This window comes from Dipodomys merriami, unplaced genomic scaffold (assembly GCF_024711535.1).
Source record: "Dipodomys merriami isolate MVZ:Mamm:240054 unplaced genomic scaffold, mDipMer1.0.p SCAF_4, whole genome shotgun sequence".
NCBI lineage: Eukaryota > Metazoa > Chordata > Mammalia > Rodentia > Heteromyidae > Dipodomys > Dipodomys merriami.
In genome coordinates, this window is record NW_027205603.1 from 29,338,833 (window position 1) to 29,357,031 (window position 18,199).

General features: G+C 35.5%; 1 protein-coding gene and 1 non-coding gene across 11 annotated transcripts in view; both read left to right on the forward strand.

Moving 5' to 3' along the window:
• Rp1 (RP1 axonemal microtubule associated) overlaps positions 1-18,199 on the forward strand; it is a 338,377-nt gene that overhangs the window by 172,840 nt on the left and 147,338 nt on the right. For 9 of the 10 annotated variants that reach the window (XM_069990725.1, XM_069990729.1, XM_069990733.1 and 6 more), the window contains exons 19-20: positions 7,864-7,995; positions 16,008-16,207. In XM_069990725.1, the coding sequence (XP_069846826.1) occupies positions 7,864-7,995; positions 16,008-16,207 (332 nt within the window). The remainder of the gene's footprint in view (positions 1-7,863; positions 7,996-16,007; positions 16,208-18,199) is intronic. The other variant, XM_069990727.1, reaches the window with a different exon arrangement.
• Positions 6,153-6,259, forward strand: LOC138806410 (U6 spliceosomal RNA). The gene has a single exon (XR_011365853.1). It is a non-coding gene; the product is annotated as a U6 spliceosomal RNA (small nuclear RNA).

The following is an 18,199-nucleotide window of genomic DNA, read 5'->3' on the forward strand; positions in this document are numbered from 1 at the left end:
TTAGTGCTGGTCCTAGGGCTCTGGGCCCTGTCCCTGAGCTTTTGTGCTCAAGGCTAGTGACCTGCCACTTGTGCCAGTGCCGTACTTCTGGCTTGTTTTCTTTGTTGTTGTTGTTTTTAATGTATTATGTGATTTCTTGTTTATTTTTTTTAATAAATTTTTTATTGTGAAAATACTGTACAGAGGGGTTACAATTACATGAGCAAGGTAATGAGTGCAATTCTTACCAAGCATTGTTGCCTCCTCCTTTGTTTTTCCCCTACCATCTCTTCCCTTCCCTTCCCTCCCATCTCCACAACTACACCCCCACCACCTAAATTGTAAAGTTTATTTTTCGACATAGCATCTTGTACATCTCATTGTTGCAATGTGTCAACCTGTATCCCTATTGAAACAATTTGTTTTATGTGTGTGGTTATTTGGAGATAAGAGTCTCAAGGACTTTCCTGCCCATGCAGGCTTTGGACCACAATACTTAGATCTCAGCTTCCTGAGTATCTAAGATTACAGGCACGAGCTTTAGGTGCCTAGCATCCTTCGTAAGTTTTTGCAGTGCATGTGTGTGGGTACTCATGTGTGTGTGCATATTTGAATCTTTTGTTTCTTAGAGAGGAAGGAATGAGAAATAATTAACTTCTTTGTTATTAATTTTAATGTTTTTAGTACAAAGAATTAACATAAATATGAAAAAAGTAGGATTTGGATTAAAAACAGGATTTAGAAAAAATCCTAAAGTAGGATAGGAAGGTAAATGTTTTACAGCTAGTTTTTCTCATATAAGTTTTGATACTCTAGCAAATTGGAATGAAAAAATCAGAGATCTTTAAACAGATAAGGCTTAAAATACATTTTCTTGAGCAGAAAGTTAATATGGTAAAACTACTGAGTTTTAAAGTTATCTCCAATTTGCTCTTCTGTAAGTTTTGGCTTAAAGTCTGGACTTTCTTTATTAGTGTGACAGTTGTTTAGTTGCTGTCTTCTTTTATTAGGGTCCACATATGGTCGTGTGTGTGTGTGTGTGTGTGTGTGTGTGTGTGTGTGTGTGTGTGTGTGTACGAGTATGTGAGTGTGTGTTTATGTGCAAGTGTAGTATCTTAGAAATTAAGCACATGGTCTTGATTTGACATGACAGTATATCTGGTTCTCTGTTTATATCTGAACCCATTTCTTTTCAGCCCTTAGTTATCATATTTAAAATGTTGCAAATTATTGAGCTCATGTGTCTTAATTTGCTGTCATCCACACCCCTAGTCACCGCACCCTTTATTTCCCACAGGCTGGTACAGAGTGGACTCCCACTCAACAAAATGTGTAAGCCATCTGCCTCTGGAGCTCTGGAGGGAAGCAGATGTCTTGAACACATGTAAAGGATATAAGGTGGTATAGCAGGAGAGCAATGGAAAAGAGGAAGCAGAGGAACAACACATCAGGAAAGGAGAAATGAAAAGGAAGGGAACAGAAAGAAAAGATAGCAATAACCAGAAAAAGTGATGAGAATAAGAAGTAATTTTGGTGACATAATGAAAAGATAAGAGTCCACATTTGTCAGTCCAGAACTAATAGAAACAAAATAATTCTTTACAACTCCAAAATTTAGTTTTATTACTAGAGCATGATTGGTGTGTTCTCCTCCCCCACCATGTTTTATAGAGAAAACATCCTGTTTTAGTCAGGGCAAGAAGACCAGAGACATTGTTTTATAATTTTTATTAGAGCAATGTGAGTTCTTAGAGATCTGAGGAATGCATGGAAGCATCCGTATTTTTTTTAAAAACTGTCTGGCAATATTTCCCTATTTATATTAGAAGGAAATCCTGGTATTAAAGAAATCCATATGTGTACTTGAGACCTTTGCCTTCCACAGAAATTTGTATTTCTTCCCATCTAGGACAACAGTGAAAAGTTCCTGATGAAAAATCTGCTGTAAGTTTTCTAAGGGATTTATTTTGACTAATCATTAGACTCTGAACACTTTGGCAAAAGAAAAATACAGAGGTTCCCGTACAAAGACTTAGGTTGGCTGCATTAGAATATTCCTCAGAAAGTCCTGTTTTATTTAGCCTTACTTTTACCTTCACTTTTTCTTTTTTAAATGAAGCATCTGGGGTTTGAACTTAGGGTTGAGGCCTCGTTTCTGAGCTTTTTTGCTCAAAGCTAGTATTCTAATACTGGAACCACAGCTTTTTAGTGGTTAATTGGAGATAAGTGTCTTACAGGCTTTCCCGCTTGGGCTGCCCTTGAACTTCAATCCTCAATTCTCAGCTAGGATTACCGGCATGAGTCACCAGCACTTAAATAAGTTCACTTTTAGAAGAAATGATGGATTTTCTGCCAGATCGAGGAAATGAAGATTATATGTTCTTCTAGTATGTGCCCTTCTATGCTTTCTTCTTGTTATTCCATAGGCCTAACATTTATCCTAGCTTCCCTCCCCATGGATTAATGAATGATAACATTTGTCCTATACCCATGGTATGCTTAGGGCAGAGCACAAAGTAGGCGTGTAGAATGTATTTGTTGAATGAAATGAATGTTTGGGTTTTATATGCTAGCAGAATAATTTGACATCTCAAATTCAATTTTGTCATATGTAAATGAGAATAATAACATTGTATTACAATAACTTTTTGCCTAAATCTGTGAACACTTGAAATTGTGAGTAAACATATTTTGAGTCAACAAATCATGTACAGATATGCACAAATGTACATTTGAAGTTGGAAAAAAAACCACAACCATCAGATTTTTCAAAAGGATTAAATGACTCAGAAAGTGTTAATAATCTCTTACAGAGACAGGTGGATGTGGCACTTGACTAACATGTGCATGCCTCTGGCTTTGATCTCCTCTTCCCACCACAACAGATTCATAGTAATTTTTACTTTTGAGAATGATGCAACATTTATTCTAATATTTATAGTAATTCTCCAGATCACTTTATTCTTTTAGAATCATCTCTATCTGTTTGATTGAATCTGCTCTATGCAAAAAAAAAGACCCTTGGGTGGGAGTGGTTCATGTCTGTAATCCTAGCTATGCAGGAGACAGATTTGAGAATTGAGGTTTAAAGACAACGCAGGCAGAAAAGCGTATGAGACTTTTTATTCCAACTAACTAGCAAAAAGCCAGAATTGAAGGTGTGGCTCAAGTGGTAGAGCACCAGCCTTGAGCAGAAAAAGCTAGAGGTCCTGAGTTCAAGCCAATACTGGCACACGTAAACCAAAGAATCCTCTTGAAATTATTGCTAGTTTTTAATTATTTGTATTTCAACAGAGAGATAGAACAGCCCAAATCTAGAGTTTGTTTTTACAGTATAAATCTTTCCTCATGTTTTTCTAAAAAGCAGAATTGTGAGGTATTGTGAGGAAACTTGTGTAGGGGAAGAGGTTGTATTTGAAGAGACTTCAGAGGAGACTTTCTCATAGAGAATGCACTTTGTCTCTAATCACATATCATGAATAAGTGATCCCAACCTATCTCAAGTACGTGTGCTTCATGTCATTGTCTGTCTACACTGTTTGGTCTAGCATGGCCCATCATCACATGGAGTTCACTTTTTTTTCCTGCCTAGGATTAGGTCCAGTTAGACAGAGTCTACCCATCAAACAGTGATATGCTTGACTGCATAATTGGGTTGAGGGTCAAGACTAATGTTTCAACATATAGGTTCTGAGGCCAACACTGTCAGTGTCCACACACTCAGTGGTAGTGCAAAAATTGCATGAAGTGATATATACCAGATACTTAGTAGGAGAGTGGCTGATACTCAGTAAGTGCTGCACAGTGTTTGCTGCTGTTGTTATTAAAGAAAGGAAGAGTACATTATAATGTACCTTTTACAACAGTCAGTATATTCCTGAGAGGCAAGAAATGCATCTCATCACTTTAACTCACGTTGAATAACTTAAGTTCTCTGTGATTTAATTTCTTTGTGTATAATTTTGTTAGGCTTTAGCTTAATTATTGTGTATAAACTCCAACTAATTGAATCAAGAGTTCTCATTAGACCTTGTTATAGTTCATTCCTTTTTCTCTATTGTTTTTCTTTCTTCGTTTTTCTTGTTTTTTTGGTCCCTCATGTTTTGCACAATAGACAATGCAATATGTGGAAAGGAAAAGGAATCACAGAAACAGCAGGACAATGGATGAACCACAGCAACATTAATACATGACACTATGTTGGATATGAACATTACAACTTTGGAGGAGGTTAGGGAGGAATAAGTGGGAGATAAAGAGAGATGGGGTAACAAAGATTAAAAACAAACGTACTTATTGCCTTCTTATGTAACTGTAACCCCCAGCTCATCATCTTTGCAATAAAATTTAAAAAAAGAATTGCTAATAAAAACTCATGTTTTCCAGTGCCATTTAGCTATGCTAGCTAGTGCAGTGAAATTTCTCTGTTCTCTTTTTCATGAATTTATATTCACAGTCCTATGATTCTTACGTTCAGGAGAAAGTATGAAGATACCTGCTCTCTTAAGCTTTCATACTCAGTTATTATTCTGAAGCTTATCCATTGATTATTTAAAACTTGTTTGTTCTCATTGCTCCACATAACAAGTTGATCTTATAATTCCATATACAAGCCCTCACTTGTATTAGAAGAATTTACATCACTCAACTTGTAATTTTTCATTAACTTCATTGTACTGACACTTTCATAAGACACTGAGTTATGATGAACTTATTCAAGTATTTGTTAGGTAGTAGAGTATAAAATGCACAAAAGTTTGCCTCCTTTTATTGTAACTGCAGCCCATTTTCTGTATATAAGTCATGAGGTGCCTGCTACTAGTATCTTGATATATGCAAGATGAAAGATATGGGTCAGTGGTTACATTCTTATTAGGATAATATTTCAGGCTCAACCAGAAGTTTGTGTTAAGATGTATTTGGAAAATTAAGTTTCACTTAAGTCAAACAAAATCTAAATAAGAGAATTCAAATATAAAAAATCAAAATGAAATACTGTCATGTAATCCAGTTCATCAGATACTGATTATGTATATTGCAGTCTTATTCTGAAGAACTTGTCAGAAGTTAGTTGCTGCTATTGTGTAATTTTTCAGTAGTTTTATGTTTCTTTTAAAAGAAAGATTTTTTTCTAGTTGATTTTTATAGAGTTACAACCTTTTAAGTATGGTGGATAGCTTAAATTTTGGAAATAATGAGATACTATCTGAAGTAAATAATTACTTATTTAACCCAAGCTATCTAGATATAGGTATCATTTCCATCTAGACAAGTCTAGTTCTTTAACCTTCATCATGAGTGCTATTTTACATTGCTATTAATAAATATTCACATTTTTTAAAATTTGTGAATGTGAGACAAAGAGTACACTGGTGAAGCTGCTCCAATTCAGAATAATGATAGAGGGCTGCCTTGGTGGTGGAGTTTGGACCTCCTTCTGATTCCTTTGGCCTGAAGGCAAAGTGAGAATCCCTCTGTACAGGTGGATAGATGGTACATATCCAAGGGACATTGTCTATGTCCTGAATTTCTTATTGTTATGTTATACAAATAAATGTTAGCCTCTTTTTTTGGAGGTTAGGGTATAATTTTGAGAGGCCAGTCTTGAGAGAATAGAGAGGTAGAAGTGTTCATTTTCATTTCTGCCTATTCAACCCTGTTGTGCTCACCACAAACAGCAGACTCCTTTTTCCTTGCTTATTTTTAAATCTCTGAGCTACACATTCTTTTCCATTATGTTCCCTTTATACATTGTTTATGGGTTTATTTTAACCCATATCAATTCCACAGTGATTGTTTTTGTTGTTATTTTTAGTGATTAGTATTTAGATACGTGCCTTCTAGGTGGAAACCCCATCAATATTGAAAAAATAATGTCTTATGCATTGCTTATTCCTAAGGCTATGATAGTGTCTGGAAGATTAGTTTATATTCTTTTATACTCTTGATTTTCTATATTATTTGTACATAGCTAAATTAGTTATATTTAGGAATATTTTTCTCTCCTAATAGTCATTTACTCCCAGTGAACATACAGCTAGTTACTTTTGATCACTTTTAATATCAAAACATTTTTATTATCAATATCTAATGTCTAAGTATTGTAACATAAAAATAAGCCATGTGAATAACTGATGTTTTTAGGGTTTGGTATTTAAAAGCTTACTGCTATAGTGTTCACTTTGACAGCACATATACTAAAATTGGAACAATACAGAGAAGATTAGCATGGCCCCTGCGCAAGGATGACACACAAGTTTGTGAAGTGTTCCATATTTTTGAACTCTATTCTTCCATCAGAAAGAATGACACAATCCCATTTGTTAGAAAATGGAAAGATTTGGAAAAAATCATATTAAGTGAAGTAAGCCAGACCCAAAGAAATATAGGTCCTATGGTTTCCCTTATTTGCAATAATTAGAGTATGTCTAGGAGAATCTGAGTAGATGAGCAGAAAAGCTCAAAAGCTATGTACATATGGCTATAGAAGATGATACTAAGCAAAATGAACCCCAAGATATGGACACAAGAGGTTTTTTTTCTTTGTTGTTGTTTTTAATGTACTATGTGATTTTTTTTGTTTCCTTTGTGTGGTCTTCCTCTTATGGTATATCCTCTGTTGTCACTGCACTTGATTTTGGTACCCTGCATCTTGTATATACATTTATCTAATTTGGGGAAGGGAAGGGGAATAACAGAATGCTGAAATAAGGACACAGGATGACCCATTGTAACAATGGTACTCACAAGACATTATGTTGGAAATGAACTTTACAGCTTTTTGGGGGGAGGAGTGGAGGAGGTAAGGGAGTAAAGGGACAGTAGGAAAAAAACAAAGGAGGTGGTACTAATGCTCCACAAGAAATATACTCATTTCCTTACTGATGTAACTGTAGCCTCTCTGTACAGCATCTTTACAAGAAATTAAATTTTTAAAAGCTTATTATGAAATTGTAATACATGGTACTGGAAGAATATAAAGTCACAATGAGGTCACGAGTAGTTCTTTAGAAAAAACAATCTTGTATCATCTGTTTATTACTAATTTGATTGAGTTGTTCACTCCATACCTCTGAGATGGGCATACCCTCCTACTTCATGAGTCATCTCAGTTGTTGAGTGCAATTGTGGTATTAAGAAGCTGCTATTACTCATATTATATAGAATCTGAAATCCATAGATTGTTTTTTTTTGCTGATGGGATCTATAAACTTGACATTCATAGAGTGATTTACTATCATTTAAAACATAAGTGCCTACCTTATGTCTGATATTAAAGAATAAACACGAGCAACTTAAACTTTGAAATCTCAAATACAAATATTACTATTGAGCATGTGCTATAAAATTGAAGTATTTATTAAACTAATTTACAGATATGCATTTTTGAACAAAACTAAAACAACTTGCTTCTCAATAAAGGCATTAACGTAGGTAATGTTTTTCTTTCCTTATAGTTATGTATATTTTTTATTCTCATAGTCTCATATTCAAGTAAAATTCCATGAAGTTCTGCTTAAATAAAACTTTAGTCTGTTTCTTGAGAAAAGCCAAGTAGTAGATTATCAAAAATGTTCCTCTTTAAAATCTGTAAGAAAAACATCTTGAATAAGTCATTTGGTTCATATTGTCATGTTAAACTGTTGCTAGAATTTACAAAGCAGCAAATAGATTTTATAGGAATACCATCCATGCAGAGCCTTCTGGTAAGAATAAAAAGTCATTTTCTAGGTAACAATGTACTGCAAAATAAAAAGATTCTAGTAGGCATTGAAGTAAAAACAATGAGGAAATTTAAACTCCCCTAGCTGAACATATGGTGAACCCTCAGAGAAGAAAAAAGTGATTTTGAAAGGATGGCACTTTTTAAACTCTTAATTTCAGTTGGCAGAGAAAACCCAATGGGAATGTCTGCAACACCCATCCAAAGAGAAGGACAGATCCAGAAGTCAGAGAACCAGAAGAAAATGCTTCCAGCTTCTGAGGTCAGAGGGCCCTTGCCTACTTCAGCTACAAGTAAGCAAAAGCATTTTTTTGCTGCTTCTTTTGCTTTGAGTATCTGTGTTGCTTCTTCCTTGTAGCTACTCCAGAAGAGCACATTATTTTTATAGTGCATATTCTGTGATACCAAAGGAGTTACTTCTAAAGTATTACCTTTCTTTCTTTTTTTTTTTTTTGGTGCTGGTCCTGTGGCTTGAACTCAGTACCTGAGTGCTGACCCTGAGCTCATTCTGCTCAAGGCTAGTGGTCTACATGAGCCACAGCTCCACTTTCAGCTTTTTGGTGGTTAATTGTAGATAAGAGGCTAATGGACTTTCCTGCCCTGGCTGGCTTTGACTCATGGTTCTCAGAACTTAGCTTCCTGAGTAGCTAGGATTACAGCACCTGACTTTATTATTTAGTTTTATATTGTAATAAATGTATAGATATTAAATGTGTTTACTTCTTTGTTTAAAATTTAATGCTTACCTGAAAACAATGACTTGACAAAAGATTGTGGTAAATGATGACATCATATTTAACTGTTCCAAACATTTCATGAATACATTTTATGCCTGAAACCTTAATTCTAACAGAAGTGTGAAAAAGAACAAAAAACAATCTCCATTACTCTGACATAGAAACTGTATAATATATATCTGACAAATTCTATGTGTCAAATCTACTCATTCTTGGGGGCAAAGGACATGGACTACTGTCTTTAAACCAAGTTAAAAAAAATCTTGGCAAACAAATAATATAGAATATAGAATCTTGAACAAAGTGGTTTTTAAAATTGAGTGTCTTATCTTGAGACAGTAACAAATAGTGGATATCTCATGGATAAGACTATAGTATTGTCACATCAACCAACAGGTAATTAGCATTTTCATTTTTACTGCACTAATCTAGTCCAAGTTCTATATTTCCATGTCAAGTTCTATATTTATTTCCATGTCATACCATGTGTGGGCAGTGTAAAGGGTAACATTACATATGCTTAGTTAAAAATTTCTCACCAAAGAATTCCATCTTCTATCAAGAAGCAAAGGTACATAAAGTAGAGGTGACCACCTCAAGTAAAAATTGACTTGGTTGAGGGGGCTGGGAAGGTGACTCAGTGGTAGAGTGCTTGCCTCACATGCATGAGGCCCTGGATTTGATTCCTCAGCACCACATAAACAGAAAAAGCCAGAAGTGGTGCTGTGGCTTAAGTGGTAGAGTGCTATCCTTGAGCTGAAGAGCTAAAGGACAGCGCCCGGCCCAGAGTTCAAACCCCACAATGGGCAAAAGAAAGAAAAATAAAATTGACTTGATTGAAAATAGCATGCAGCCTGAAATCACTAGAAATGAACTTTCTACATGGTATATGAAAATTTTTCTGCTCTCAAAAAACCATTAAAAGTGTTAACTGTTGTTAAAATTCTAAGGCGTGAAAGGTACAACTTTTTAATTGAAGTAGACCAAGTGTATTAACTTTACTAAAACAAAATATCTGAGGTAGTGAATTAATGAATAGAAAAGGTTTAACTCAGTTTTGAAGGTTCAAAGTCTACAGAGTGGCATAGAGTAGGATTGGTGAGGATGGCCCTCAGCAGCATCAGCTTAGGGATGCGGTGATGGAATGAGAATGCATAGTGGGGCAAACAAGTGATTATGTGTCAAACTTGAGAGCTCTGAGAGACAGAGAAAGAGAAATTCTGAGAATCTCTTAAAAGCCCCTACTTACCAAAAATTTCATCATTTTCTAAGAGAACTGCCCTACGTGCCAAGCTCTTAACAATGGATCTGGACCTTTGGCATATCATTAAAACTATAGCATCAAGTAATTTGTAAAAATGAAAAAAATTAGGCTTTATGATAAATATAGATCTTGATAAACCATTCTTTGAAGTAACCAGCTGTCCAGTATGTATTGCATGCATAATTAAATGTTAAATGTAAAGAAATACAGTGATAGACAAATAGATTAGATTTTAGTCCTCTTGAAGTTTACAGCTAAATGATTTAGATAAATTCTGAAATTCACAGTGATATAAAACTAAAACTAATAAGGGATCTGAAGATACAGAGGGATCCCAGATACAAAATAAAAGTTGAATCATTAATCCATTGTAAAGACTTACAAGTTCTTCATTGTAGATAATGGCCATATGGTAGAAATGGACAGTAAGCTGAAGACTGAGATAAGAAGTTGGAGATTAACTTTTTCCTGATCTGTTTAGACTGTTGACATTACACAGAATTTTAGGCTTGACCATGACCCTGGAACTCCAGTTAATGAAGCTTCTCTGACAAGAATGGCATCTAGGAAAAGCTCATGATCTGTCTTAACTGAGGTTTTACAGACATCCATGACTTTATTTATATGGAAGAAGAGGTCTTCATGTATGAGTATTACCTAAAAGTTTGTAATTCACTGCTGAGTAGAAAATTGTCTTTTTTTACACCTATAAAATACTTTCAGTAGTTCAGTTTTCTTCATCTGTGAAAGAGTCCTGTAGTTTGCAAGAAATACTTCTCCCTTATATTTACAATTTGGCTGTCTTGTTGGACAGATTTGGGTTAAATTAGCCACTTATATGAAAACATATTAGTTGCAATATTTTAGAATACTTATTTCTTACTTTTAAAGAGATCTAAAAGCAAGTTTTCTTTATTGAAGATTGTGTTTGTCAGCCCACTTTGGGGCTAGAACAAGATGCATATAGCTTTAAGGATGAGGATTTATAGGCAAAATTAACTTGTCTCTTTTTTGTTCAAAATGCTTATTTATCCAAAAGAAAGATCTGACATAAGTTCTTATGCCAAAAGGGGATGAGAATTTAGAACTTATAACCTACATATAAAATAAATAGTGCTTTTGCTGTAGTAAGCAGAAGTGTATGTTACTATTATGTTTGTAGAGGTTTTCCTCTATATTATATTATTATAATATTATAATATTAACTTTATTAGAATATGTGAAGGAATTTTTTATTCATTTAATTTATTTGTTTTGTGCCCAAACTGGAGCTTGAACTCAGTGCCTTAGTATTGTCCCTGAGCTTTTGTGCTCAGACTGCCATACTACCACTTGAGCCATAGGTTCACTTCAGGCTTTTTTGTTGATTAATTGGAGATAAGAGTCTCATAGACTTCCTTGCCTGGGCTGGCTTCAAACCATGATCTTCAGTTCTCAGCCCCCCGAGTAGCTAGGATTTCTGGTGTGGGCCATAGTGCCTGGTTTTAGGAATTTTGTTTTTTAAAGACTAATTTTTAAAATAATTTCACATGTATACAAAAGTAGAGAGAATGGAATAACAAACCACGTGAACCCACTACTCAGCATCAGCTATCATTAGCATGTATGTCATCTTGTTTTAGTTTGACCCTTTGTACCATTCCATCCCACCCTCCCTGGAATATACTCAAGTTAATTACAGTTTAAGGTGATATGACCTTTCATTTATCATAGAGTGAGAATTTGAAATAATCTTGTGTGTGTGTGTGTGGGTGGGGGCGGGGGTCCCAGGGCTTGAACTCTGGGACTGAGTGCTCTTCAGCTTAAGGCTAGCGCTCTACAACTTGAGCCACAGCGCCACTTCCAGTTTTATGGTGACTTATTGGAGTTTCACTGACTTTTCTGCCCCGGCTGAACCATGATCCTCAGATCTCAGTCTCCTGAGTAGGTAGGATTATAGGCAGGAGCCACCGGTGCCTGACTTGAAGTAATCTTTAATATGACAAAAAGAGTAAGAAGTTCCCATTAAGAGTGCAGAAATAGCCGGGCGCTGGTGGCTCACGCCTGTAATCCTAGCTACTCAGGAGGCTGAGATCTGAGGATCGCGGTTCAAAGCCAGCCCGGGCAGGAGAGACCGTGAGACTCCTATCTCCAATAAACCACCAGAAAACCGGAAGTGGCGCTGTAGCTCAAGTGGTAGAGCGCTCGCCTTGAGCTGAAGAGCAGAGGGACAGCGCCCAGGCCCAGAGTTCAAGCCCTACGACCGACAAAAAAAAAAAAAAAAAAAAAAGAGTGCAGAAATAAACTGTGTGCTGGTGGCTTCTGCCTGTAATCTCAGGAGGGTGAGACCTGGAGGACTGAAGCTTGAATCCATCCTGGGCAGAAAAGTCTGTGAGATTCTGTCTCTAATTAACCAGCAAAATACCAAGCTGAAAGTGTGACTCAAGACTTTTCTTTATGAATATTTCTTTTTAAAATGTCAACTTCAAGCAGGAGCCAATCTTCTCATAAAAACCAGAGCAGATTAGAATAATTGTGTTCCTTTAATGTGGACCTGATATATCAGTTAATATACTATGAATCTGTAATATGTCCTCGAGGCATCTTCATTGCATTTTGGTATATGTTATCGTCATTAGCATATTTTATAGATAGTATGCTTTCAGTGCAAAATCTGTAAGTGATGTTTTCAATCAAGGTTTCTACTTTGATACTGACTAGTTTTTATCTTCATGATATCCATTCAGCCTTGTAGCATATCAAGATACCTTTGATTAGTTGATCTGGTTTTTTATTTGTTAGCTAGCCCTACAAGCTTTGTGCATTTTGTGCTTTTGTTCAAATGTCTATTATACCTTAAATTGAGAGTCAGTTGTTCAGTTTGGAAGACATGATGCATGCATGACAGACCACTGACATGAACATGTCAGTTTTGTAGAAATAGGTATTTTTCCATTGTAGCATTATAACATTGAGAAGAATGCTCTTCTTATATTTTAGATGATCCTACTTCTTTTGAAGTTACGGTTCAACCATGTCCATTTTTCTAATCTGAGCTATCAAGTAACAAATGGCATTTGTTTTCTACTGTTGCCTTACATTTGAACATAAATTAGCTTTCAAAATACTGTTTTGGAATGATGTGAAATTTTGTATAGCTTATCTTTAAATGGTCTATTCTGACAGTGATTCATGTTTTAAGCTGACCTCAACTTTGATCTACCTGTAAATTGTTCAAATCAATGAATTTGTTATTTATTTTAATCCTTTATGTTTCTGGTACAAAGCTACAATAGACCTGCAGCTACAACAATGGTTTAGCAATTTTGTTTTGTTTTGTTTTGAGTAATTAAAATGTTATATTACCCCATAGAGGAAAGTTTTGCGTCATCTGAATGTCATTTAGGTATCATGGATTTTATTCAGGAAGATCCAAAAGGAGTCAATTGCCTAACCTAGCATTTTCATAAAATATTTTTCCAATTTAGAATATTTTATACTTCATGTCAAGAAAAGTGAATGCTTTTATGGTTCTTAGATGGAGAAATTTATTGTCTGAGACTAATGGGGTTTGGTTCATGTCCAGAAGATCATGGCATTAGATGGGATTCATATTTAATTGATAACAGGACCAACTTTAATGCATCATTCTGTATTATAGATTATACTCTATTAAGTCATCCATTTTTGTAACATGAGTGCATCCTCCTTGTGTGTTTTATTTGTGCAAATGATATAAAAATATTAGTGCAGGAAGAAGGTACTCTTAAGAGACCATCAACACATTTGCAAGTTTTGTAAAACAAACAACTAAACTATATACAAGTGCATACACACACAGTTATTCACTCATGAACACACCTATACACACACACACACACACACACACACACACACACACACACACACACACACACACACACACACACACACCTGCCCATCATTACTGCCTGCTCTCTGCTACAGCTGAACTTGGCTGAACTACTTTTTTCTATGGATGTATTTTTAGGTCTCAAATACAAATATTTCACTAGAAAGTGTGTATCTCCAGATATAGTATACAGTATACTTATGTGAAAATAGAAATAGGTAACGAGGGAATGGGTGGGGCTTATAAAGAATGATGGAAGGAGTGACAATGATTAAAATGCAATGTACTATATATTGACATGTTGAATGGAAACCCTGCATAACTATTTAAAGATTTTTTCAAATCCCAGAATGCAAGGATAAAAGAATTTTTAAAAAGAGTGTATTTCAAAGTGAAGACTCATTATTTGCTTTTTAAACTTTTAATCAGTACCATTATTATACCATTATTTTTAGAGCATAGTGCCCAGGAAATAATAGAAATTAAATAGTTTTCTTTCCTTTTTTGTGGTGGTCCTGGGCTTGAACTCAAGGCCTGGGTGCTGCCCCTGAGCTTTTTTGCTCAAAGCTAGTGTTTCACCACTTGAACTTTTTTGGTATATGAGAGTCTTAGGGACTTTTCTGCTCAGGCTGGATTTCAAACATGATCCTCAGATCTTAGCCTCCTCAGTAGCTAGGATTACTGATCCACCAGTGCCCAGTGCAAATAACATTTTCTTGAATTAATTAAAAGTTATCCTTTTACATAACTAAAAAACGCACATGATATTAATTAAATGATTCAGTACCTTAAAGAGTCCCTGCCGACTAGCATCTCTACTCTTTTGATTTATGATGTACTTTAGTGCTGTTGGTTCTGAGGAAAGTCTGCATTTGACTAGAAATGATGGACTAAGATGTAATTGGGTTTTCACATATAATATCTGGTTTTGAAAATTAAGATGCTTGGAATTTTGTTGCATCGATTATTCTTATGTTTTCTAGGTCTGCTCTCCTTTGCTTTTGTCCCCCAAATGGCTTGGGATTTACACTTAATCGGGCTGGGTTTGAAGCTTAGATCTTTGGTTCTGCATGTGTACCTCTGGGCAGACCATTAGTCTTTAAGTCCTGTTTCATTCATAGAAAGCAGTACCTTTTAGGATTGAGTAAGAGTGACACAAGAATGAATGTTAAAGACTTAGGAGAGAGCTGGCACAGAATAATATCTCAAATACTAGCAAGCCCACTGTTTTTTATGATCTATTAAATTGTGTTTAGGTGACCTTAAAATACCTACAAGCTGGTTTGAGTTCATGGGCATTTGAGTTAAACATTCTGTGGTCTGCTTATGCAACTTAAAATCTGCTTTAACCTCTGTGTCTTATTTCTATGTCTTAACAAGGATCTCATAATTTGACTCATCTCATAGGTTTGTAATGAGGATGGAATGAAAAGTGCATATTATACAGTCACATAGAGAACATCATAGAGTAAGAGCTTGATGAATAATGGTTGTTATTGGATGGAAGAGAAAGTGCCTGTTTTCATAATCACAGAGATTCCCCAACACACGGAGAAAACAAAACTTTCACAGCAATTGTTGGCATTTTTAATTTCTTGCATTGTTATTATTTTAAAATTCATTTGTTTTAACTTAAAACGAATTTTTCGGTTGTTTTGTGGGCTTGTAGTTATCACTGTAGAAGCTATATCTATAAGATCTTGTAAAAATGAAGGTACTGTTGTTGGAACAAATGCAGGCAACCAGTGATGGGTTGCTTGGGAATTGTTATTAGCACTGTTATGCCTCTGATACACAGATGATGCTCCAGGCTCAAGAAAGTGTGAAGACTTCCCAGTGTGGAGACTTCTAGCATGGAACTTCCTAACATTTTTACAAAAAAAGTGATTGTTTTGGCACGACTGGCCACTGGAACTGCCTTGTGGAATATTCGTCCTACGTGGCACCTGTTCTCACAGGCACCTGCTCTGAGTACCTCAGGAACCCTTTGTATATGTGGAAAAATCCTCAGTTCCAAATCTATTTTGTTGTCCTCTCCCTTCAGGCTTTGTTTCAGAAATATTTCAAAAAATTGTGTTCAATTTGTTATTTTATATCTCACTTGAAAACTTGTTTTAATTCCACTTTTGTGTTACTTTATGTTGTAAGTAGTTATATATGAACAAGACAAGCAGGCAGGCAAATTTATGAAAAAATCTTTGGACACAGAGGAATTGGACAAACGAAGGACAGTGAAAGATCAATATATACTTGGTATTTCACTAAATTGATATCAATTGACCAGAACCTTGCTATGGGGAGACAAGCTCAAAAACAATTCCTTGGAGTCCTTATAGTTCAGTGTCCTTATTCCTAACCCCATATAGTCTTGCTATTCTTGGGTCGCCTTATTACAAAAGATTCTGTCATCCTGGTGTTGTAGCTGATCTGCCACTAATACTTTTATCCCCCCAGAAGAAATTCTACATTCCCAAACTAGTGAGACTCTTCTGTCAGAGAATGAATGGAAAGTGTCAGTGCTGACAGGAGATACAGGGACTCAAGCCAGTGTCACACTCTGGATATATGGAGACGAAGGAGTTACTGGACCAATAAGTCTCAGCAAAGACAGCCCAGAACAGCTCTTTCTTCCAAGGCACAAGGCCGAGTTTCAGGTAAACAACATCAGAAGTAATAATGTTCAAACAACGTTAATGTTCTTTGAATATTGTTGAAACATTTCTATGTATGTATGTTGTTCTTGTATCAAATAAATAGCTAGTTTTCTATAATCCTCATAAATTAACTTAATGCCTATATAATAATCAAAGAAAATATACTCTTTTGCTCATGTGTCTTATATAGACAAAGAAATTAATACAAGAAAATTGTTTTCTTTTAACATAGCTTATTTCAGGCCATTGGTTTGAGAAAGGCCTTGTAGATCATAGGCTTCAACTCAAAATATAACCAGATTATAAACTTTCAGGAGCTTCTTCTGCTAGTGGAAACCCCTCTTACATATACATGCCTGTATTCTTAACTATTATTCATCTGACTTGGATGGATGTGAAATCACTTTTTTGTCATTTCACAGGCTGTGTTATAAAGTTTTGTCCTGTTCTAATTTTTCTCTTTTATTTCTTGGTGTCAGATACCACAGAGATGCTTTGTTTTGAATACAGCTGGCTCCCTGTCTAGTTCCTCAGAGCTTTGGCAAAATTTCAATTAGGACAGTTACATTCCACTTCACTAATTTGAAACCTCCTACAGGGTGAAAGCTACAATACCTCTCCATTCTGCTGTTAAACAGCAGTTATTCTCCCTGGAGAAGATCTCTTTTGCATTCTTAGATGGTCTGAGTCAAGGGTATGATTGAAGCCAATCTTAGTCATGAGGAAGCCAAGGCTACTTGGCACTAAAGTACGTGCACTTCCTAACACCCAAATGGTTTCTGAATCTTCTGACCTTAGCCTTTCATTCTATTTTTGCAATCATTAAATGAAATTTTAGTGAATAAAAGAAGTTCTCTGACGTCATGGAGAAACACTTGGGCTCAATTATAATGTAAGCATATATTTCTTAATGATAATTACTTAATGATAATTATTTAGAATTCAGAATGCATATACATATGATGTGTGTATCTTTGTGTGATGATAAATCGCATGGATATCTTTCTGAGGAAATTTTCCCCAAGGCAGAATCTTGGAGTTGATGGTATACATTTTCATGATTGCACTTTGGAATTACTGGGGGAGGTTTAAAGTTTAATGAAGACCAGTTCTACCTCCAGAGAGTCTAGTTTATTTTGTCTGGGATGTAGTTTGGGCAGTGATGTTTTAAAAAGCTCCCCTAGTAGTTCTAAAATGCAGTCAAGGTTGAGCATCCTAGTTACAACACCAGGCTGCAAATCAAGAAAGCTGGATTGGAGTCCTGTTTTCCCATATGATGAGCTGCATCATCTTGAATATGTCATTTAATTTCTTTGGGCCAGCATTATCTTTATTTGTACAATGGAGGAAATAATATCCATTCTGTACAAATTTCAAGATGTTCTGTATAGGATGTTCTATGTATAGTAAATTGGTTCAGAACAGAGGCCATAGATCCTGGATATCAAATTTAAATTGAAATCAATAGTACCTGTACTTTGAAATTTCGGTCTTATACTTAGTTCAAAGAGGTGATAATCCTCACTTGAAAGTCTTATTGTGAGGTTTAGAGAAGGCTGGAAATGTATGCTCTGTGCACGGTGCCTGATAGGTATAAAATATGTATGGATAACGTATAAGGTACTGACTACATTGAGCTCCTAGTGCCATAGACTCTTCCTGTCTTTGTCAGTGACATAGGGTATATTTCCTACTAGCCTATCTTCCTAAGTGTGATGTGAGAACAGAGACTCAGCCATTTCCAAGCTGTTATTCTAGTGATGGGATCAGGCCTTGGTTAAAGAAGTCTTTTAAATGGATTGTAAAATGCCTTATTTTCCACAGGTCTTTTATGTGAGGAACTGCATGTCACACATTTGCACCTGGCTAATACTGATCAGAGCTGATTGTATTGCATGATAGTTCTATTTGCTAGACAAATTTGAGGTTACACACACTTGATATTCCAGTTTATTTTCATTTAAGAAAGGAAACACTTGAGACTAAGTAGAA